This window comes from Catharus ustulatus, chromosome 36, assembly GCF_009819885.2.
Source record: "Catharus ustulatus isolate bCatUst1 chromosome 36, bCatUst1.pri.v2, whole genome shotgun sequence".
NCBI classification, from domain to species: domain Eukaryota; kingdom Metazoa; phylum Chordata; class Aves; order Passeriformes; family Turdidae; genus Catharus; species Catharus ustulatus.
Window position 1 is genome coordinate 1248209 of NC_046256.1, and position 21424 is coordinate 1269632.

The window sequence follows — 21424 nt, forward strand, 5'->3', positions numbered from 1 at the left end:
CGTGTCCCTGAAAAATCTCCCCGGTGTCCCGTGTCCCTGAAAATTGTCCCTGAGAAATGTCCCTGTGCCCCTGAAATGTCCCTGAGAAATGTCCCTGTGCCCTGAAAATTGTCCCTGGTGTCCCGTGTCCCTGAGAAATGTCCCTGTGACCCTGAAATGTCCCTGAGAAATGTCCCTGTGCCCCTAAGAAGTGTCCCCTGTGTTCTGTGCCCCTGAAAATTGTCCCTGAGAAATGTCCCTGGTGTCCTGTGCCCCTGAAATGTCCCTGAGAATTGTCCCTGGTGTCCTGTGCCCCCGAGAAATGTCCCTGAGAGATGTCCCTGTGCCCCTAAAATGTCCCTGAGAAATGTCCCTGAGAATTGTCCCTGAGAAATGTCCCTGGTGTCCCGTGCCCCTGTGAAATGTCCCTGAGAATTGTCCCCGGTGTCCCGTGCCCCTGAAATGTCCATGAGAAATGTCCCCGATGTCCTGTGCCCCTGAAATGTCCCTGAGAAATGTCCCTGTGTCCCTAAGAAAATGTCCCCGGTGTCCCTGTGTCCCTGAGAAACGTCCCTGAAAATTGTCTCTGAGAAATGTCCCTGGTGTTCTGGGGTTTAATGAAACAAAATGGGATTTATTTAAACAAATTGGGGTTTAATTAAACAAATGGAATTTAATTAAACAAAATCCCAGCTCGGTCCCGACATCCAGGAGCAGCAAAGACGAAACAGAAGAAGTTAAAACTCGTCAGTGTTGGGTTTTTGCTTCATCCGAAATCAGAGGAGAGGAGAGAAAAGGGGTTGGGTTAGGGTTAGGACGGGGTGGGACAGACCCGGCTCCGTTTTGAGCCCCCAGATTTGGGGGTGACAACTCGGGACAGCGACCCCGAGGGAGTGGAGTCCCCGGAACTCCGGGAATGGGTGAAAACCCCGGGGATTTGGGGCGCTCAGGGGCACAGCGTGAGCCGGGAGCCCTCGCCCACACCAGGAACCAGGGCCGGACGCTGCGGCCCTTGAACGAGGCCGCCGGGAAGGCGAAGATCAGGCTCCTCTGGTCGGCATCGAAAAAAGCCACCTGGCCCCTCTCGTAGTCCAGCGCCACCCGCACCCTGCCGGGAGCCCGCACCGGGAACAGCGGGATGCGCTCCAGCGAGGTGAGAGCCCAGAACTGGCCCTGGCAGAGCCCCATGGACCAGAGATCCCACTCGGCGCTCCCGGGGGTCCCTGTCCCCATCCCGGGGGTCCCTGTCCCGCTCCCGGGGGTCCCCGTCCCGCTCCCGGGGGTCCCTGTCTCCATCCCGGGGTTCCCTGTCCCGATCCCGGGGGTCCCTGTCCCCATCCCGGGGGTCCCTGTCCCGCTCCCGGGGGTCCCTGTCCCGATCCCGGGGGTCCCTGTCCCCATCCCGGGGGTCCCTGTCCCGCTCCCGGGGGTCTCTGCCCCGATCCCGGGGGTCCCTGTCCCGATCCCGGCGATCCCGGGGGGTCTCAGCCCCGATCCCGAGGATCTCGGGGGTCTCAGCCCCGATCCCAGGGATCCCTGTCCCGCTCCCGGGGGTCTCTGCCCCGATCCTGGGGATCTCTGTCCCGATCCGGGGATCTCGGGGGTCTCATCCCCGATCCAGGGGGTCCCTGCTCCATTCCCGAGGGTCTCAGCCCCGATCCCGGGGATCCCGGGGGTCTCAGCCCCGCTCCCGGGGATCCCGAGGGTCTCATCCCCGATCCAGGGGGTCCTTGCTCCATTCTCGGGGGTCTCATCCCCGATCCCGGGGGTCTCAGCCCCGATCCCGGCGATCCCGGGGATCTCAGCCCCGATCCCGAGGATCTCGGGGTCTCATCCCCGATCCCGGGGGTCCCTGCTCCATTCTTGGGGGTCTCATCCCCGATCCCGCGGGTCTCTGCCCCGATCCCGGGGGTCTCAGCCCCGATCCCGGGGGTCTCAGCCCCGATCTCGGCGATCCTGGGGGTCTCACCCCCACTCCCGAGGGTCTCACCCCCACTCCCGGGGGTCTCCGTGGCCACCCCCAGGGCCCAGGACCCCTCGGGGGTCACCCGCACGTCCCAGCAGCGCCTCCCGGCGGTGACGCCCTCGCGGCCCAGCACGGAGGGGTCGGTGCCGGGTCCGGGTCCCGCTGCGGGTTCGGCTCCGGTTCCGGGAGGGTCCCGGCGCTTTCCCAGCTGACGCTGCTGCCGTCGGGCGCCACGAGGAGCTGGGGATGAGCCGTGCTGGGGTCCAGGGTGGACCGTCACTGCGGGGGGGGGATTCCATGGATCCCGCCTTCATCTTCCCTTCATCATCCTCCCTTCATCATCCTCCCTTCATCATCCTCCCTTCATCCCCTCCCTCATCCTCCTCGTCATCCTCCCTTCATCATCCTCCTTCATCCCCCTCCTCATCCCTCCTTCATCATCCTCCCTTCGTCATCCTCCCTTCATTCCCCTCCTTCATCATCCTCCCTTCATTCTCCCTTCGTCCTCCCTTCATCCCTCCCTTCATCATCCTCCCTTCATCATCCTCCCTTCATCCCCCTCCTTCATCCCCCTCCTTCATCCCTCCTTCATCCTCCCTTCTTCATCCTCCCTTCATCATCATCCCTTCATCATCCTCCTTCATCCCTCCTTCATCATCCTCCCTTCATCATCCTCCCTTCATCACCCTCCCTCATCACCCTCCCTTCATCATCCTCCCTTCATCCCTCCCTTCATCCCTCCCTTCATCATCCTCCCTTCATCATCCTCGCTCATCATCCTCCTTCATCCCCCTCCTTCATCCCTCCTTCATCATCCTCCCTTCATCATCCTCCTTCATCCTCCCTTCATCATCTTGCCTTCATCCTCCCTTCATCCCTCCTTCATCATCCTCCCTCATCATCCTCCCTTCATCATCCTCCCTTCATCCCTCCTTCATCATCCTCCCTTCATCATCCTCCCTTCATCATCCTCCCTTCAATCCTCCTCATCCCTCCTTCATCATCCCTCCCTTCATCCCTCCTTCATCATCCTCCCTTCATCCTCCCTCATCATTCTCCCTTCATCATCCTCCCTTCATCCCCCTCCTTCATCCTCCCTTCATCCTCCCTTCATCATCCTCCCTTCATCATCCTCCCTTCATCATCCTCCCTTCGTCATCCTCCTTCATCCCTCCTTCATCATCCTCCCTTCATCATCCTCCCTTCATCCCTCCTTCATCCCTTCTCGTCCCGCCTTCATCCCTCCTCATCCTCCCTTCATCATCCTCTCTCATCCTCCCCTCATCCCTCTCCTTCATCCCCCTCCTTCATCCCCTCCTCATCCTCCCCTCCTCATCCTCCCCGCCCGTTTTTTTCCCCTCAATTCGGGGGTCCCCCCCCACCCCCCCCCCCCCGACTCACTTTTCTCGGGCAGCTCGAACACCAGCGTGTCTGAAAAAAAAGGGGAGAAGGGAGAGGAGGATGATGCAAAATTCAGGGATGAGGGAACGGGAATGCGGGAGGCTGCGAAGGGAATTGGGATAAAACGGGATTGCAAAAAAAATATTAATTACAATTAAAACAACTGTAATAAAATACAGCACGTGCTCTGAGTAAATGAAGTTAATTAGTGACCGCACTACGCATAGTAATTGTGGAATAAACATAATAATTATGTAATAAACATAAAATAAATACAATTTTTATATATAATAAAACAATTTAAATTAATTTTTTCTCCCCCCAGCCTGCTCCCAATACCTTGGAAGCTCCTCAGCGTCTCCTCCAGGAGAATATTTTCCTCCCTGAAGCGGTGAATTTTCTTTTCCAGCTCTGGAAGAGGAGACGGGGGCAGCTGGAGCTTTTCCTTTCCGAGGCTGGAGCAGGACGGGAGGGAGAGGTTGAGGAAGAGGGACCCCAGGAGTTCTCCGTGCGCTGAGGAGCCTTTGGGGATGGGGCCAGGCCCCTCCATCCTTCGGGGGTTTGGCCACAAAACCGAAAATTCGCTCTCTCAATGAGGAAATCGCGCCCGTACCTGCTCAAGGTGCCGCTGATGTCCTGCAGGGGCGAGAAGGGACTTTGGGAATCACCCACAATTTTGGGAACGCTCTCTCCGGAGCAGATTTTCCAGGCCCATCGAGTCCAACCAGCGGGAAAACCGCACCGGGCTGGGTTTGGACCGAAGGGACCCCCGGAGACCCCCGAGTTCCCCCTGCCGCGACCCCTCCTCACCTGCAGGAAGGTCCTGGCAGGTTGCTCGCACTTTTCCTCCAGCTCCTGGACCCGGGCGTCCAGCCGGGAGATCTCCTGGGTCAGGCCCGTCACGTTTTCGTCCTGGACCGTGGCGATGTCGCCCTCCAGGCGCCCCAGGCGGGCCAGGAGGTGACGGGACAGCTCCTCCAGGGCCAGGCGCAGCCCCTGGAAGTGCGACAGGATTCTCTGCCGCTCGGCTTCGGTCTTCTCCTGCGGGGCGGGACAGGCGGGAGCGGAGCTGGGTGCCCCTCCCTGGACAGAGACCCCCGCCCCAAGGACGATGTCCCCCCTCTAAACCCATCCCGCAGCGCTCCGCTCCGAAGCATTTACCAAAAACTCCCAGTTTCTCCTCATTTCAGCCTCCCGGAACTCGAGGAGTTTGTCTCTGTCGTCCTTCAGGGTTTGCAGCCGAGCCTGGATTTGCTCCTGAGGGGGCGAAAAATGAAACCGCGTTTTTTTTCTCTGGAGGTTGGGACGGCTCCAAACCGGCAGCTCCGCTTCTCCTCCCTCTCCAGGAAAACATTCCTGCTGGTTTAGGGATTGGCTGGAGCTGGGCGAAGGGAGGAGGATGAAGGATGAATGAGGACGGCTCTGATTTCTGCAGAACAGAGAGAGCAGAAGCAGCGGAGCGCGTCCTGTCCCCCTGGGACGGGCTGGGGGCAAACCCGGGGGCAAACCAGGGTGAAATCCGAGCTGGCCCAGCCCGGGATGGCAAATCCCGGCCCGTACCTTGAATTCCCGGGCGGCCTCCGGCAGCGGGAGCACGGTCGTGGGCGCGGTGCGCCCGGGACTCGCGGCAGATCGCGCACAGCAGAGCTCCGTCCTGCCGGCAGAAAACCTCCAGCGGCTCCCGGTGCCTCCGGCATCCTTCCTCACCCTCCTCCTCCTCCTCCTCATCGCCCCCCAGCGCTTCCCCTCGGCTCAGCCGCCGGGCGATCTCCAGCACCCGCGCCAGCTCCGGGCTGGGTCGGAGGCTCCGCTGCGGGGCCGTGTCCCGGCACCGCGGGCAGGCGAACCGGTCCGTGGGCCACTCCCAGCAGCGCTCGATGCACGCCCGGCAGAAGTGGTGGCCGCAGTGGATGGACACGGGGTCCCGGAAGAATTCCAGGCAGATGGGGCAGGAGGCCTCGGCCGGGAGCGCGTCCATGGAGCCGCGGGGGATGCGCGGCCGCCGCTTTCATTTTCCACCCGCGGCGGGGAAGGCGGAGCTGGTGGGGTGGGTGGGGGACCGGGGATCCTCCAGGGCGGTACCGAACCCTCGGGTGGTGCCGAACCCTCGAGCGGTGCCGAACCCCAGGGTGGTACCGAAACCCGAGCGGGGGACCGGGGGATCCTCCACGGCGGTACCGAACCCCTGAGCGGTGCCGAAACTCGGGCGGGGGACGGGAGATCCTCCCGGACCGAACCCTCGGGTGGTGTCGAACCCTCGAGTGATACCGAACCCCCCCGAGCGGTGCCGAACCCCCGAGCGGGGGACCGGGAGATCCTCCAGGACCGAACCCTCGGGTGGTGCCGAACCCCCGAGCGGTGCCGAACCCCCCCGGGTGATGCCGAACCCCTCGGGTGATGCCGAACCCCCGAGCGGTTCCGAAATGGGACCCCGCTCCCGCCTGGCCAATCGGGGCGTGTTTGCCAGCCCAAATAATTTTTTTATCTGGCTGATGCCTTGAAAGCAAGAGCGGCAAAACCCGGCCCTCTTCCTGGCCTAAATTTAGGTGTTAAAATGTTACTTATTTAGATTATTTTAATATAGATTTTTAAAATTGATCTAGATTTCTTAAAATGCGGATTTAAAAAATATATTTCTTATTATTTTTATATATTTTTTAATTCCTATTTTTAAAAAATTTTGAATCTTTTTTAAAATCTAAATTTAGATTTAAAGAAAATTTTATTGATGTATTTTTTCCCCCAGCCCTACTTGTACCTGGAAGCACCTGAACAAAATCATCCAGGAAAACCTTGGATTACAATTTTATTTTTCTTTTCCTCTGGCATTGAACAAATCTCTTCTTTTCTGTTAAACTCGAGTCTCCATCTCCCTCTTGAGCCAGAATTCACGGGAAATCGCTTGGAAAAGGGGCCTTGATCCATCCCAGCTCTCCGCGCCTCTCACCCCCTGATGAATCAACCTTAGCCCCAGATTAACCAAAAAAGGAAAAAGAAAAAAAGAAAAAAAGGTGTTTTGATCACGAAGCCGCCCCCCAGGTTTCAGTCTGAGTGTTCCGAGCACCGGAAAACCCTGAACCCCAAAAAACTCCCGCACAGAATTAACGGCGGGTGAGTTTTGGACAGATTTCAGATTTCAGATTTCCTCAAAAAAAAAAAAAGTAAAAATAAAAAAAAGCCTCAGCGAGTTCCGGTGTGTTCCGCACGCGAAGGGCTCCGGGGGGTCCAGGGGGCTCTCGGAAGAAAAGGAAAGTTAAAATAGGAAATTCTGTGGTCAGCGGCTCAGCCCCGACCCGTGAGAGAAACGATTTCCTGTGTAAAAGGAGAAGTGAAAAGAACAATAAAAGTGTTTTTTAATAAAGTGTTTGTTCATACGGGGGGGTGGTGTTGGAGCCGGGAATTCGGGAATTCATCGGGAATTATGAATTGTGGAAGGAGCAGTGAAGGACGGGTCGAGAATTGCTCCGAGCTCCGTCCCCGTGGCCGCTCCCCTCAATTAATGAACGAGAAGTCAATCAATGAATTCAATGCGCACGTAAATTAAATTTATTAATTAATGCATTTAAAATAAATAAATTGAAAGCAGTGAAACCAGGTTGGCTTCGGATTCAAACCCTAAGGGTCTCGCCTTCCGCGGGTGATTTTTGGGAGAGAAGGGAGTGAAAGGGGAGCGGTGGATCCCAGCCAAGCCGGCAAGCGATGAAGGGGAAGTTTAATTTCCATTTAAGCTCCTTCCAATCCGCTGCGAGCCTGGTGGGAGGGGGAATTCTGTGTCTCTGTCCGGTTCGGTGTCAACCCCGTATTAAACCCCGTGCTAAACCCGGTATTAGTGCTGGTGTCAAACCCGGTATTAAATCCGGTGCTAAACCCGGGATTAGAGCCGGTGCTAAAGCCGGTATCAGAGCCGGTACCAAAGGACCCGGTGCCAAATCCGGAATTAGAGCCGGTGCTAAACCCGGTGTTAGAGCCGGTGTCAAACCCGGTATTAGAGTCGGTACCAAAGAACCGGTGCCAAATTCGGAATTAGAGCTGGTGCTAAAGCCGGTATTAGAGCCGGTACCGAACCCGGTGTTAGAGCCGGTGCTAAACCCGGGATTAGAGCTGGTGCTAAACCCGGTATCAGAGCCGGTGCTAAACCAGGAATTAGAGCTGGTACCAAACAACCCGGTGCCAAACCCGGTATTAAACCCGGTGCTAAACCCGGTATTAGAGCCGGTGCTAAACCCTGTGTTAGAGCCGGTGCTAAAGCCGGTATCAGAGCCTGGTACCAAAGAACCTGGTATTAGAGCCGGTGCTAAACAAGTCGGTGCTAAACCCGGTATTAGACCCGGTGCTAAACAAGTCGGTGCTAAACCGGGATTAGAGCCGGTGCTGAACAACCCCGTGCCACACCCGGTGCCAGCCCCGGCTCGTCTCAGCAGCGAATCCGCTCTGCTCTCGCTCTCGGCCCGAGGCACCTGCAGGAAGCGGAGCGGCCGCGGGGGAAGCGAAACCGCCCCGGTCCCGGCTCCGGTCCCGGTTCCGGTCCCGGTTCCGGCCCGGCCATGGCCCAGCCCGGGACGCTCCGCGCCGAAGCCTCCTGCTCGCTGTGCCTCGGCCTCTTCCAGGACCCGGTGTCCATCCACTGCGGCCACAACTTCTGCCGGGGCTGCATCGAGCGCTGCTGGGCGAGCTCCCGGGACAGCTTCCCGTGCCCGCGCTGCCGGGACGCGGCCCCGGAGCGGAGCCTCCGGCCCAACCGGGAGCTGGCGGCGATCATCCGCATCGCGCAGCGGCTCAGCCTGGGGGTGGCGGCGGCGGGGCGGCGGTGCCCGCGGCACGGCGAGGCGCTGAAGCTGTTCTGCGAGGAGGAGCAGAGCCCCGTGTGCCGCCGGTGCCGCCAGGAGCCGCCGCACCGGCTCCACGCCGCCGTGCCCATCGAGGAGGCGGCGCAGGAGCACAAGGTGCGAGGGGTGCGGGAGGAGGAGGAGGAGGAGGGAGGAAAGGTGAGGGAGTTTTCCTTGCCGAGGTCTGGGTTGCCGCGCCTCCCTTCCCGTGTTCTCCGTGTCCCGGAGGGATGGAGGGAGCGGCGCCCACCCGGTGCTTCCCCCCGCCCAGGAGAAGCTCCAGGCTCACGCGCGGATCCTCAGGGACAGGAGGGAGAAGATGCTGCGGCTGAAAGCGGCGGAGGAAGGGAAAAGCCTGGACTTGCTGGTGAGTGACCATCGCCTTGTCCCTCGTGGGGATGGGCGCGGGGGCTGCCCGGGTGTGTCAGGGGAAGAACTCCTCAGGGTCCAGCCTAAACCTGGGTTTTGCCGCGTTGTTTGGATCTTTGCCTCCCTCCCCGTGCTCGCAAGGGGGCACATTCCCAGATTCTCCCATTAATCCTTCCCCCAGATCCTTTTCGCCTCGTTTGCGCTTTCCCTGCTCTGTGTCACCGACTAATCTGTTTATGGGTTTGTTTTGCGTCTTCCCTCGTCCAAAGGTCTGGAGCCTTTTGGGTGCAAAGTTTGCGGTCCGTGGGAAAATGCTTCGCCAGCAATCCCCACTGAGAATTGGCAAAAACAATTAAAATAAAATAAAATAAAATAAAATAAAATAAAATAAAATAAAATAAAATAAAATTAAGAAAAATAAAATAAAATAAAGTAAAGTAAAGTAAAATAAAATAAAGAAAAATAAAATAAAGTAAAATAAAATAAAATAAAATAAAGAAAAATAAAATAAAATAAAATAAAATAAAGTAAAGTAAAGTAAAATAAAATAAAATAAAGTAAAATAAAATAAAGAAAAATAAAATAAAGTAAAGTAAAGTAAAGTAAAATAAAATAAAGAAAAATAAAATAAAATAAAGTAAAGTAAAATAAAATAAAATAAAATAGAATAAAATAAAATAAAATAAAATAAAATAAAGAAAAATAAAATAAAATAAAATAAAGAAAAATAAAATAAAATAAAATAAAATAAATAAAAATAAAATAAAATAAAGTAAAGTAAAGTAAAATAAAATAAAATAAAGAAAATAAAATAAAATAAAGTAAAGTAAAATAAAATAAAGTAAAATAAAATAAAATAAAGTAAAATAAAATAAAATAAATAAAAAAATAAAAAAATAAAATAAAATAAAATAAAGTAAAATAAAATAAAATAAAATAAAATAAAATAAAATAAAATAAAATAAAATAAAATAAAATAAAATAAAATAAAGACTCGGTTCTCCCCAGGCTTTGCGAGACCCCCGGAATTTCTGGCGGTGACAAACCCCCTTCAATCCCCTCCGGGGTTTCCCTCACGCCCGTCCCGTTGCAGGAGCGGGTGGATGCGGAGCGGCAGCGGGTCCGCTCCCAGCTCCGGGAGCTGCAGCAGCTCCTGGCGGGGCAGGAGCGGCTCCTGCTGGGCCGGCTGGCGGAGCTGGACCGCGAGATCGTGCGGAGGCAGGAGCAGAGCATCAGCAGGCTCTCGGAGCAGATCTCCTCGCTGGGCCAGCAGATCCAGGAGCTGGAGGACAAGTGCCAGCAGCCGCCCTGGGAGCTCCTGCAGGTGAGACCTCGGGCCACCTGTGGGGCCACCGGGCCGAAATCAATCCTAAACAGGTCCCAGGAGCACGGCTTGGGTGGGAAGGGGCTCACAGAGCACCTAGACCCCAACAGGGACCCCAACCTCCCACCAGGCCACACTTCTCCAACCCCGTCCAACCTGGGCATATAAAAAATCCTTTAAAAACCCTTTTCACCCCCTAAATTATTCCCTTCAGTGCCCACAAAGTCATCCCAGCTGTCCACTGGCCGCTGGGGCTCCCCTGCCCAGGTGAACAGCCCCAAACCACAGCAGGAAACCACCGGAGCTCCCCCGGTCTCAAGGTCGCCACCAAAGTCCCCATCCGAGCCCACCCCCTGGTTTGGTAATTAAATAACCAAATTCCAAAGAATCCAAGCATTCAAATGTCTAGATAATCAAACACCCAAACATTCAAACACCCAAACATTCCAAGAGTCATCCATCCAAATTAGCAGAGGGGTTCATTAGCAGCCGTCACACCCATCCTGCCCGGGGGGATGATGCCGATAAGCCAACTGCTCATCGAGGTTGCCATGAGCTCACCCGAATTCCCGCAGATCCAGAATCCCTCCTGCAGGCCCAGCAGCGCCCCAGGGCCACCCCAGAGCCCTCCCTGGTGGTCCTCCCCGGGCTGGCTCCGCTCTGAGCCGTGTCTCTGTCTCTCCCCACAGGACAGCAGAGAAATCCTCAGCAGGTTTGTGGCTCCTGCCTCATTCTCGTCCTTTGTCCCCATGGCTGGTGGGTCCAAAGCCCCAGTAATCTGTGACCAGGGACGCAACTGGGACACCAGTTTGGGTGCTGGAGGCCAGGGTCGGGTACTGGGGGGTGAAGGTTCCTCCAGCTCTGCTGCAGCTGCTCTGATCCACGGAAACCTCCCTGTTCCTGGAGGGACGAGCTTTTCCCTCTCAGCCTGTCACAAACAGGGAGCCAACAGCTGGAAGTGTTAAATTCTGAGGGAATCCTCCCCCCTTGAGCAGACCTGCTCGTGTTCCCCTGGGATTGGGAGGTGGGAAGGGGGGAAGTGGACAGGGAAAGTCAATTTTGCTCCCTGATTTCCACTGGGAGAAAATCCTCACCCCCAGAGACTCCTCAGCCGTGGCTGGGTCAGCAAATGTTCTCCAGGAGCTCCTTGATGGGGAGCAGATCCCAAAATCCTCCCAAGCCCCAAGAGGAATGGAATTACAAAATCGTGGGAGCTTGGGATGGTTTGGGTTGGGAGGGGCCTTTCAAACCTCTCCAGTCCCAGAGTTCCATATTTCTGTGGGGGAAATCTTCTCCTCCTCTCCAGGCTGGAGAAACAGAGTGACCCAGAGCCGGTGGAGACTCCCCAGAGCCGGAACCCACGGAGCCGCCCCAGAAAAACGTCACCCTCAAAGAGATGCTGCAGAAATTCCAGGGTACGGAGGGACCAGGGAAAGGGGTGGGAGTGCTGGGTCAGCGTCACTTTTGGAAATGGCCCCTCGAGGGTGAAAATCTCAGATATTCAACTTCAGAGAGGAAAGAGAGGCACTCCCTGCAGTTCTCGGCCTCAGTTTTGCTCCCAGCCAAATTCCCAAATTCCCTTTGTTGGTTTTTCCACTCTCCCAATCCCTCCCATGGGCACCAAACCCTCCCTGAGCATCCCAAACTGGGGAAAACGTGACGAACCCAACCCCAAACCTCCGGAGGGGCGATCCCCAGTCGTGCCCATCCCCTCCCTCCGCAGTGAGCCTGACGCTGGACCCCGACACGGCGCACCCCCGGCTCGCCCTGTCCGAGGACGGGAAGCGCGTCCGCTGGGAGGACACCCGCCGGACCGTCCCCGAGCACCCCAAACGCTTCGACTCCTCGCGCTGCGTGCTGGGCCGGCAGGGCTTCGCCTCCGGCCGCCACTACTGGGAGGTGCACGTGGCCCACGGCGCCGCCTGGGCCGTCGGGGTGGCCAAGGAGTCGGTGCCCAGGAAAGGCCGGATCAGCGTCCGGCCCGAGGTGGGGATCTGGGCCGTGGGGCAGTGCGGCAGCCAGTGCCAGGCGCTCACGTCGCCGGCTGTCCCCATCGCGCTGCCCGAGGCCCCCGAGGTGGTCGGGGTCTACCTGGACTACGAGGCCGGGCGCGTGGCGTTCTTCGACCCGCGCAGGGAGGCGCCGATGTTCGCGTACCCTCCCGCGTCCTTCGGCGGGGAGCGGCTGCTGCCCCTGCTCTGCCTGGGCAGGGGCTGCCAGTTCACGCTGTGCCCCTGAGCTGGGCCCCTCACCCCGGTTTGGGGTGGGAATTTCCCCTTTCTCCCTTATTTCTGCTGGTGTGGAGCCGTGGTTGGTTCAGGGATTCTGTGCCAGGGTGGTGAGGGGGAGGGTGAGAGGGGAAATAAAGGGAAATTGGGTAAAGAATGGGAATAATTGGGGCAGTCAGAGCAGTCTGGGGCCACCTGAGGCATTTCCTGGGGCCTGGACAGCTGGAGTCCATGGGGATCAAATCCTGGGGTCCATCAGGGTCAGATCCAGGGGTTCTTCGGGGTCAATTCTTGGGGTTCATTGGGGTCAGACCCTGGGGTTTATTGGGGTCAAATCCTGGGGTCATGGGGATCAGACCTTGGGGTTTATTGGGGTCAGATCCTGGGGTTTATTTGGATCATCTCTGGGGGTTTGTTGGGGTCAAATCCTGGGGTCCATCAGGGTCAGATCCAGGGGTTCATCGGGGTCTGACCCTGGGGTTTATTGGGGTCAGACCTTGGGGTTTATTTGGATCGTGTCCTGGGGTTCATTGGGGTCAGACCCTGGGGTTTATTGGGGTCAGATTCTGGGGTTCATCAGGATCAGATCCAGGGGTTCATCGGGGTCAGATTCTGGGGTTTATTGGGGTCAGACCCTGGGTTTTTTTGGGATCATGTCCTGGAGTTTATTGGGATTGTGTCCTGGGGTTTATTGGGGTAAAATCCTGGGGTTCATCAAGGTCGGACCCTGGGATTTATTGGGATCATCTCTGGGGGTTCATTGGGGTCGTGTCCTGGGGTTTTTTGGGATCGTGTCCTGGGGATTTATTGAGGTGAGACCCTGGGGTTTGTTGGGGTCACGTCCTGAGGTTTATTGGGATCACATCCTGAAGTTTATTGGGATCGTGTCCCACAGTTCTGGGATCATTCTCCAGGACGTGCCCGGATCGGGATCACATTCTGGGGCGCACCGGGATCAAGTCCCGGGATCCATTTGGGGTCACAGCCTGAAATCCATGGGGTGTCCCTGAGCTCATCCCTGCCCAAATGAGCTGCTCGGGGGGTGCAGTCACAACCTCCCTGGTGGTCTAGTGGTTAGGATTCGGCGCTCTCACCGCCGCGGCCCGGGTTCGATTCCCGGTCAGGGAATGAGTTACTTTCTTTTCTCTAAAAACCCTTTTTTTACAAAAAAATAGATTAATTTTTAACATCTCCTAACCACCCAAACACCTTTCTTCTCCTCTTTTTGTGCCTCTCCCTCCCACAAAACCTCCCCTTCCACCCGCCCCGGATCGATCTTTTATTGCCGCAGTAAATTTATAAATAAATAATCCACCAATAACGCTAATTGCATTTTTTTTTTCCATTACGTTGATATGAAAGGCGCTTGCCAGCCTTGCTAAAATAATTGCAGTCGAATAATTAAATAATGGCGATTATTGAGGGGTTCGTTGTGCATTAGGATTATTTTCAGGGAGCAAGATTTTTTGAAAGAAGAGTAATATGGAAAAGGGGAAAGGTTTTAATAAAGGAGCAATAATTTGGGAGCCGAAATAATTTTTTAAAAAGGGGATGAAGGTTTTAAAAAAGGGAAAGGTAATTGGAAAAGGAATAGTAATTTTAGGAAGGAAAAAAAATTTTTTAGGAAGTGATTAATGCTTTGAAAAGGGGAACAATGATTTTTAAAGGAAGCAACAATTTACAAACGGAAATAATAATTTATGAAGGAATAAAATAATTTGAAGGAGGGAAAGTACAGCAGGAAAAGAGGGGCAATTTAAAAATAATTTTTTAAAAAGCCAACGCTGTCAGGAGTGGGATTTGAACCCACGCCTCCATGAGGAGACCAGAATTCCCGAGGGAAGGTGAATCCTTGAGTCTGGCGCCCTTAGACCACTCGGCCATCCTGACGGCGAGAATTGGGGGCAAAACGGGCGAAATCGGGGACTTAAAATAAGTTTGAATGGTTGTTAAAGTAAAAAGAAATAATAATGTTAAATGGCACAATGGCTGAGGGAAAAAAGAATTTCAGGATGGAATAACGATTTCTAAAAGGGATGATCGTTCTCACGGAAAATAATAATATTTTAAAATAATAATAATAGTAATAATAATAATTTTTAAAAGGAACGATGATGATGACAATTTGTACGATTGTATCTATTTTATTTTAAATAGGGACAATAATTCGCCAAAGTAAAAAGGATTTAGAAAAAGAATAATAATTTCAGAAAGGACTTTAGGAAGTATGAAATAATATAAAATGGAATAATAATTTTAAAAGGAATAATAAAGAATAGGGGATGATAAGGGAAGAATAATAATTTTGAAATAAAATAATTTAAAATAGTAAAAATATAAATAAAGAACGAAGATTGGATTTAGGTAAGGAAAAGAGGAAAACAAAAAGCAACCGCCCAACGTGGGGCTCGAACCCACGACCCTGAGATTAAGAGTCTCATGCTCTACCGACTGAGCTAGCCGGGCTATCGAAATTCGGTATTTACAGTCCCGACATTGGCAAAATTTAATATAAAATAAAATAAAAATAAAAACTGTGGCAGCTCCGCCCCGTCCCCCGGGAATCCCTCCGCAGACAGAGTTTTAGAGGTGCAAAAACCCCGGGGAAAAAACTCTCCCCGAAATTTTGGAAATTCCCCCAACTCGGTCTCGGCGATCAAGCCCCGCCCTTGATCCCGATAAATCCCGTCCAGGGATGATCGGCGGGAATTCCGCGAGGTGCTGCGGGAAAGGCGCTTTATTTGGGTTTATTTGTTGTTGTTTTAAATTTTATTTTTATTTTTATTTCTGGGTTTTGAGGCGGGGAGGGGCGGGACTGGAAGCGCGGCGGGTTTCTGTAGTGTAGTGGTTATCACGTTCGCCTCACACGCGAAAGGTCCCCGGTTCGAAACCGGCAGAAACAGCCTGGAAACTTAATTTTTTTGTCTCACTATTTCTCAAATTTCCGTCATGGTGATGCTGGCCAAAAAAAAAAAAATCGTATTTTTCGTATTTTTAGCACCAAACTCTTTATTTTTTACTGCTTTACCTGGTGCTGTTAAAAATCCGTGTTTTTAACCCAGAACCGGGTTTATTTAGTTTACCCATCAATATTTTCCAAAACTTTTTGGGCAGAAGCCCCTCCAGGTGTCCGTGTTCCCCCAGGAGATGTGGGGCGAACAACGATCTCCCAAAATTCACAGCCGGGGAAGTGTGGGAATGTGATTGCCTCAACAAATCCACCCGAGACCGGCTGAAATTGTGGAATTTCTTAAATTTTAGGAAAATGGTGACACCGCTGTTCCCTGACCGGGAATCGAACCCGGGCCGCAGCGGTGAAAGCGCCGAATCCTGACCACTAGACCACCAGGGACTGCGAAAAACCCAAAATTTACCATTCACAGCGATTTTTGACATCCCCCCCAAAAAATTGCCTCTTCCCATCAGCCCCAGGACCCGCTTCGGAAAGAATCAAAAATATGAGAAATCATGGAGAATTCAAAATTTATTTTAAAATACCCCTCAAAATAATAATTCAAGTTAATAAACGAATCAATCAAAACCAGGAAAGCGATAAAAATGTTAAAAAATATTTCATAAAAATAGCAAAATGAATTTAAATAAATAGGATTTATTTTAAATTATCCTCCCTGGTGGTCTAGTGGTGAGGATCCATCGCTTTCACTGAGCTCAATACCCAATCAGGAAAAAAAATCTAAAAACGTACCGAATTCTTCAAAAATAATCATTTTTAACCTCGGGATCCCTGATGTCCCCCCTGTCCGCTGCCCCAAACGTCGCCTGTCCATGATTACCCGGAATCCCACCGATTTTGGGGTGTTTTGTGGGGGTTTGAGCATTTCCCTGATTTTTTTTTCTCTTTTTTCACCTCTTTGTGCACAACCGGGGCTGGAATGAAAGCGATGAGGGAGGGAATTGAGAGCGATGAAGGGAACCGAAGGTGAGCGGAGCTTTTCTCGCAGGCCCGGGGTTATCCGCGGGGGGAATTTGGTTTTCCGATGTTCCAGAAAAGGTGCAAACTGCACGATTCTCGTCGTTTCTGTAGTGTAGTGGTTATCACGTTCGCCTCACACGCGAAAGGTCCCCGGTTCGAAACCGGCAGAAACAACGCTTCATTTTTTGGGTTTTTTTCCCCCATTTTTTCCAAACCCTTACAGGACTCGGGTGGTTTTGTGGCGCTCCGACAATCCCGAGTGGTTTTAGCTCGTGTTTGACCAACTGGAGAAAGAACTTCGACCTTGAAGAGTGAGCTCCGGTGCAATAATTTCACGACCATAAGGCGCACTGGACTATAAGGCGCAACCCCCCGGGAGCCAGAACATTCCGCAACTTTGTGGATCAGATAAGGCGTGCCGGGCTATAAGGCGCACTTCCGGTTCCGGGGGGAAATTTAAGTCAAAAGGGTGCGCCTTATAGTCGTGAAATTGGTATTTTGGGGCGTCTGGGGCGGTTTTAACCAGGGAATTCCTTCTCCCATGATCCAAACCGGGGCGTTTTGGGGGGCCCTGGTCGGGTGGGTGTGGGGGACAAATCCTCCAAGCGAGGAGGGAAAAAGAAGGACCAGGGGGTGTCGATAACATTGCTAAAAAAGGGAAAGTTAATTTTTTTGTTAATTGGCCCAAAACTCATTCATATTGGGGAACTTGTGGGTTTCTGTAGTGTAGTGGTTATCACGTTCGCCTAACACGCGAAAGGTCCCTGGTTCGAAACCAGCAGAAACAGCGAATTTTTGGGGAATTTGCTCCTTTTCCCACCGCTTGCTATCTGGGGTTTAATTTCGGGGTTATTTTGGGGAGTTCTGAGCTGCCAGGATGCGGTAGAAATTTTCCTCCCGGCCTTCTTTATATCCATAATTTCTCGGGTTTGCTTCCTAGAGGGGAAATCATCAAACAACCCGAATTATGAACGGCGCAGGGAGCGATAATTCAAATTTCCATCCCCGGTCAGGACGGAGAGGAAGGGGTGGAAATAAAAAAAAACTTTGCAACGTTCAGAACCAAAGCTGAAAACAAAGCGACGCCTTCCCCTCCCTCGTCCCGAAACATTTCGGGTTCGTTCACCCCCAAAGCTCCCAGGAAAATAAAAGTATTGTGTGGAACGGGAGAGGAGGAGGCGGTCACGCGTTCCTGCTCCGGGATGGGGCTGTTTGTTCTTGGGACGTGACCTGGAAGAGCGGCCAAATTTCTGCTCCGTGTTTTCCATTATTGCAGAAATTCGGGCGTTGGGAGCGCCGGGCCGGGAATTCCTGCTGGGATTCCTCCTCCTCATCCTCCCTTTCTCCTGTTCCCTCTGCTCCGGCCGATCCAGGCTGGCTCCGCGTTATCCACAGCTCGGATTTGAAGGGAAAAAAATGGGGAAAAATCAGTAAAACGATCCCAAATCCTCGTGGAAACCAAGGGTGGGCTGATCCCTTCCCAGCAGCGTCACCCACGGCTCCTCCCGGGTTTGTGGCGCTGCCGGAATGTCCAAAATCTGCTTTTTGTCCCCCACGAAACGGGGGAGCCGCTGGACTCTGGGGTGTTTTCCCTCTGCGTGGAAAGCACGGAGATGAGCCCAGCCTCCGGAAAATTGGGAAAACTGCTCGGTTCTAGTGCAGTTTGGGACAGGGTGTCCCGGATGGGGGCAAAAAGGGATTTTTGGGGGTGATTTCTGGGCTCCCGGGTGCCTGAGGAGGAACCAGCGTGGGCGATGAGCCCAGGGTGGGTCGGGACGGGTTAAATCGGGTTTTACCCATTGGAGGGCAAGAAAAAAAAGCGGAGACAATACTCAGAGACCCCCTTTTTACTAAATTTAGCCCAAAATATTTTCCCCACTGAATTTACCCCAAAACCTTTGGACCAGGTCGTGTTCTGGGCGATAAACCACGCTTATCAGCTCCCTGGTGGTCTAGTGGTTAGGATTCGGCGCTCTCACCGCCGCGGCCCGGGTTCGATTCCCGGTCAGGGAAAACAGATTTTTGTCCATCATTCGTAAATAGATTATTTTAAAATAATTTGTCAACGGCAATTAGGGAAAGAGAAAAATAGCTTGAGAAAAAAGGGATGGATAACATTGAAAAAGGGAATAAAAGTTGAAAAATGAATAATAATGATAATTTTAGAAAGGGAAAAAAAATTTTAAAAGGGAGCAATGCTTTGGGTTGTTATGAGTTTTTTAACAATAGAGTTAAAAGTGTTTTAATTTCAGTAGAGCTTGAGCTGATCCTCGGGAATTCCCGAATTTACGGTTGGATCCGGGTTTAGCTGAGCCGCAGAATCAGTACCCAGCAGCCCGGCTAGCTCAGTCGGTAGAGCATGAGACTCTTAATCTCAGGGTCGTGGGTTCGAGCCCCACGTTGGGCGAGCGTTTTTTTTCTTTTTTCCCCTCGTTACCAAAATCCCATCCGTCTTGCTCTTTATTTATATTTATGTTAAATTGCAGCAATTTCACGACTATAAGGCGCACCACGCTTGGAGGGGGGGGGCTCGGGTTGGGGGGGCTCGGGTGGGTGGGCTGGGGTGGGTGGGGCTCGGGGGGGCTCGGGTGGGTGGGGTTCGGGTGGGCGGGGCTCGGGTGGGCGGGGCTCGAGGGCGGGGCTCGCGTGGGTGGGTCTCGGGTGGGCGGGGCTCGCGTGGGTGGGGCTCGGGTGGGTGGGGTTCGGGTGGGTGGGGCTCGAGGGCGGGGCTCGCGTGGGTGGGGCTCGGGTGGGTGGGGCTCGAGGGCGGGGCTCGCGTGGGGGGGTTGGGTGGGCGGGGCTCACGTGAGGGGAGGGGCCCGCGTGGGTGGGGCTCGGGTGGGTGGGGCTCGGGTGGGCGGGGCTCGGGTGGGCGGGGCTCACGTGGGGGGGGGATCGCGTGGGGGTGGAGGGGGCTCGCGCGGGGAGGGGTGGGGGGCGCTGGCGAGAGGGTGGGGGCATCTTGCGTGGAAAAACTCGCGTGGAAAAACTCGCGTGGAAAAAACTCGCGTGGAAAAATCTCGCGGGAAAAAAACTCGCGTGGGTTTTCCACGCGTGAAAAAAATCTCGCGTGGAAAAAACTCGCGTGGGTTTTCCACGCGTGGAAAAACTCGCGTGGGTTTTCCACGCGTGGAAAAACTCGCGTGGAAAAAACTCGCGTGGAAAAACTCGCGTGGATTTTCCACGCGTGGAAAAAACTCGCGTGGAAAAATCCTCGCGTGGAAAAAACACGCGTGGAAAAACACGCGTGGAAAAATCTCGCGTGGAAAAAACTCGCGTGGAAAAAACTCGCGTGGAAAAATCTCGCGTGGAAAAATCTCGCGTGGAAAAATTCGGGTCGAAAACTCGCGTGGAAAAATCTCGCGTGGAAAAACTCGGGTCGAAAACTCGCGTGGAAAAAACTCGCGTGGAAAACTCGGGTGGAAAAATCTCGCGTGGAAAAAACACGCCTGGAAAAAACACGCCTGGAAAAAAAAACACGCTTGAAAAATCTCACCTGGAAAACCACACGTGGGTAAAATGCGTGGAGAACTTTCGGGTGCAAACCCGCGTGGGATGGTCACTCGTGGGTGGACACGGGTGGGTGGGGTTGGTGTGGGGGGGGCGTGGGGGGGGGGCTTGCGTGGGGGGGGGCTCGCGTGGGGGGAGGGGCCCGCGTGGGGAGGGGGATCGCGTGGGGGGGGGCGGCTCGCGAGGGGGGGCTGGCGTGGGGGTGGAGGGGTCTCGTGTGGGGGTGGGCTCGTGGGGGGGGGTCGCGTGGGGAGGGGGGGCTGTCGTGGGGGGGCCTCGGGTGGGCGGGGCTCGAGGTGGGGGTGCTCGGGTGGGGGGGTCTCGGGTGGGCGGGGCTCGGATGGGCGGGGCTCACGTGAGGTGGCTGGCGGGGAGGTCTCGTGTGGGGGTGGGCTCGGTGGGGGGGGCTGGCGTGGGGGCGCGTCTCGAGGTGGGGGGGGCTCGGGTGGGCGGGGCTCGAGGGGGCTCGCGTGGCGGGGGTTGGGTGGGCGGGGCTCGCGTGGGGGGTCCTCGGGTGGGCGGGGCTCACGTGGGGGGGGTTGGGTGTGGGGGCTGGCGCGTGGGGGGGGCGGCTCGCGAGGGGGGGGGCTGGTGAGGGGGTGGAGGGGTCTCGTGTGGGTGGGGCTCGCGTGGGGGTGGGGCTCGTGTGGGGGTGGGGCTGGCGTGGGGGTGGGGCTCGTGTGGGGGTGGGGCTGGCGTGGGGGAGGAGCTCGCCTGTGGGGGGGGGGTTCGCGTGGGGGGGCTGGCGTGGGGGGGTTGGGTGGGCGGGGCTCACGTGGTGGGGCTGGCGTGGGGGTGGGGGGGGGTCTCGTGTGGGGGTGGACTCGTGGGGGGGTGGGCTCGTGTGGGGGAGGCTGGTGTGGGGGGGGCTCGGGTGGGGGGGCTCGGTGGGGGATGGGCGGGGCTCGGGTGGGCGGGGCTCGGGGGGGGCTCGCGTGGGGGTTTGCGTGGGCGGGGGCTCACGTGGGGGGGCTGGCGTGGGGGGCGGGGCTCGGATGGGGGGCTGGCGTGGGGGTGGGAGGGTCTCGTGTGGGCGGGGCTCGCGTGGGGCTGGGCTCGAGGTGGGGGGGCTCGCGGGGGGATGGGCGGGGCTCGGGTGGGGGGCTGGCGTGGGGGGGCTGGCGTGGGGGGGGTTGGGTGGGCGGGGCTCGCATTGAGGTGGGGGGGGCTCGTGTAGGGGGGGGCTCGCGTGGCGGGGGGGCTCACGTGGGGAGGGGGGGGCTGGCGTGGGGGGCGCTCACGGGTGGGGCCTCGGGTGGGCGGGGCTCGCGTGGGGGGCGCTCACGGGTGGGGGCCTCGGGTGGGGGGGCTCGCGTGGGGGAGGAGCTCGCCTGTGGGAGGGGGGCTCGCGTGGGGGCTGGAGGGGGGGCTCGGGTGGGGGGGCTGGCGTGGGGGGGGCTGGCGTGGGGGTGGGGGTGGCTGGCGGGGGGAGCTCGGGTGGGGGCTCGCATTGGGGTGAGGGGAGCTCGCGTGGGGGGGGGCGGCTCGCGAGGGGGGGTTTTTAATAATTACCTTTATTAGTAGTTTAAAAACGCCCACGAAGTAACAGACAAAAAAACACCAATCCAACATGGTGTCCGTCCAGGTGTCTGTCTGTCCAGGTGTCTGTTTGTCCAGGTGTCTGTCCAGGTGTCCATCCCGGTGTTTGTCCAGGTGTCCATCCCGGTGTCCGTCCAGGTGTCTGTCTGTCCAGGTGTCCGTCTGTCCAGGTGTCCATCCTGTGTTCGTTCAGGTGTGCGTTTGTCCAGGTGTCCATCCCGGTGTCCGTCCAGGTGTCTGTCTGTCCAGGTGTCCATCCCAGTGTCCGTCCCAGTGTCCATCCCGGTGTCCGTCCAAGTGTCTGTTTGTCCAGGTGTCCATCCCAGTGTCCGTCCAGGTGTCCGTTTG

The 21424-nt window shown here is 55.4% G+C and overlaps 3 protein-coding genes and 9 non-coding genes across 12 annotated transcripts; 7 read left to right on the forward strand and 5 right to left on the reverse strand.

The window, feature by feature from the left end:
• Positions 1-684: 684 nt before the first annotated feature.
• Positions 685-5336, reverse strand: LOC117009787 (E3 ubiquitin-protein ligase TRIM7-like). Its single transcript, XM_033084118.2, is given in 12 exon segments — positions 685-957; positions 960-1223; positions 1955-2143; positions 2146-2215; positions 2217-2224; positions 3347-3376; positions 3686-3801; positions 3960-3982; positions 4157-4387; positions 4508-4603; positions 4907-4945; positions 4947-5336. Coding segments are annotated over 12 exon segments (1476 nt in total). The 5' UTR covers positions 5325-5336; the 3' UTR covers positions 685-925.
• Positions 5337-7884: 2548 nt separating this feature from the next.
• On the forward strand, positions 7885-12103 carry LOC117009832 (E3 ubiquitin-protein ligase TRIM39-like). Its single transcript, XM_033084207.1, is given in 7 exon segments — positions 7885-8289; positions 8444-8539; positions 9635-9865; positions 10555-10577; positions 11172-11206; positions 11209-11280; positions 11589-12103. Coding segments are annotated over 7 exon segments (1371 nt in total). The 5' UTR covers positions 7885-7890.
• A 1046-nt stretch (positions 12104-13149) lies between these two features.
• TRNAE-CUC lies at positions 13150-13221 on the forward strand. Its single transcript has one exon. It is a non-coding gene; the product is annotated as a tRNA-Glu (tRNA).
• Positions 13222-13878: 657 nt separating this feature from the next.
• TRNAL-CAA lies at positions 13879-13983 on the reverse strand. The gene is made up of 2 exons: positions 13945-13983; positions 13879-13924 (listed from the first exon to the last, which is right to left on the reverse strand). It is a non-coding gene; the product is annotated as a tRNA-Leu (tRNA).
• Positions 13984-14486: 503 nt separating this feature from the next.
• Positions 14487-14559, reverse strand: TRNAK-CUU. Its single transcript has one exon. It is a non-coding gene; the product is annotated as a tRNA-Lys (tRNA).
• A 364-nt stretch (positions 14560-14923) lies between these two features.
• TRNAV-CAC lies at positions 14924-14995 on the forward strand. The gene has a single exon. It is a non-coding gene; the product is annotated as a tRNA-Val (tRNA).
• Positions 14996-15373: 378 nt separating this feature from the next.
• TRNAE-UUC lies at positions 15374-15445 on the reverse strand. Its single transcript has one exon. It is a non-coding gene; the product is annotated as a tRNA-Glu (tRNA).
• Positions 15446-16128: 683 nt separating this feature from the next.
• TRNAV-CAC lies at positions 16129-16200 on the forward strand. The gene has a single exon. It is a non-coding gene; the product is annotated as a tRNA-Val (tRNA).
• A 542-nt stretch (positions 16201-16742) lies between these two features.
• TRNAV-AAC lies at positions 16743-16814 on the forward strand. Its single transcript has one exon. It is a non-coding gene; the product is annotated as a tRNA-Val (tRNA).
• Positions 16815-17968: 1154 nt separating this feature from the next.
• TRNAE-CUC lies at positions 17969-18040 on the forward strand. Its single transcript has one exon. It is a non-coding gene; the product is annotated as a tRNA-Glu (tRNA).
• Positions 18041-18361: 321 nt separating this feature from the next.
• TRNAK-CUU lies at positions 18362-18434 on the forward strand. Its single transcript has one exon. It is a non-coding gene; the product is annotated as a tRNA-Lys (tRNA).
• A 1152-nt stretch (positions 18435-19586) lies between these two features.
• Positions 19587-20988, reverse strand: LOC117009788 (basic proline-rich protein-like). The gene is made up of 2 exons (XM_033084119.1): positions 20744-20988; positions 19587-20655 (listed from the first exon to the last, which is right to left on the reverse strand). Exons 1-2 carry the CDS (start codon positions 20986-20988, stop codon positions 19587-19589), a joined length of 1314 nt encoding a protein of 437 aa, XP_032940010.1.
• Between the last annotated feature and the right edge of the window lie 436 nt (positions 20989-21424).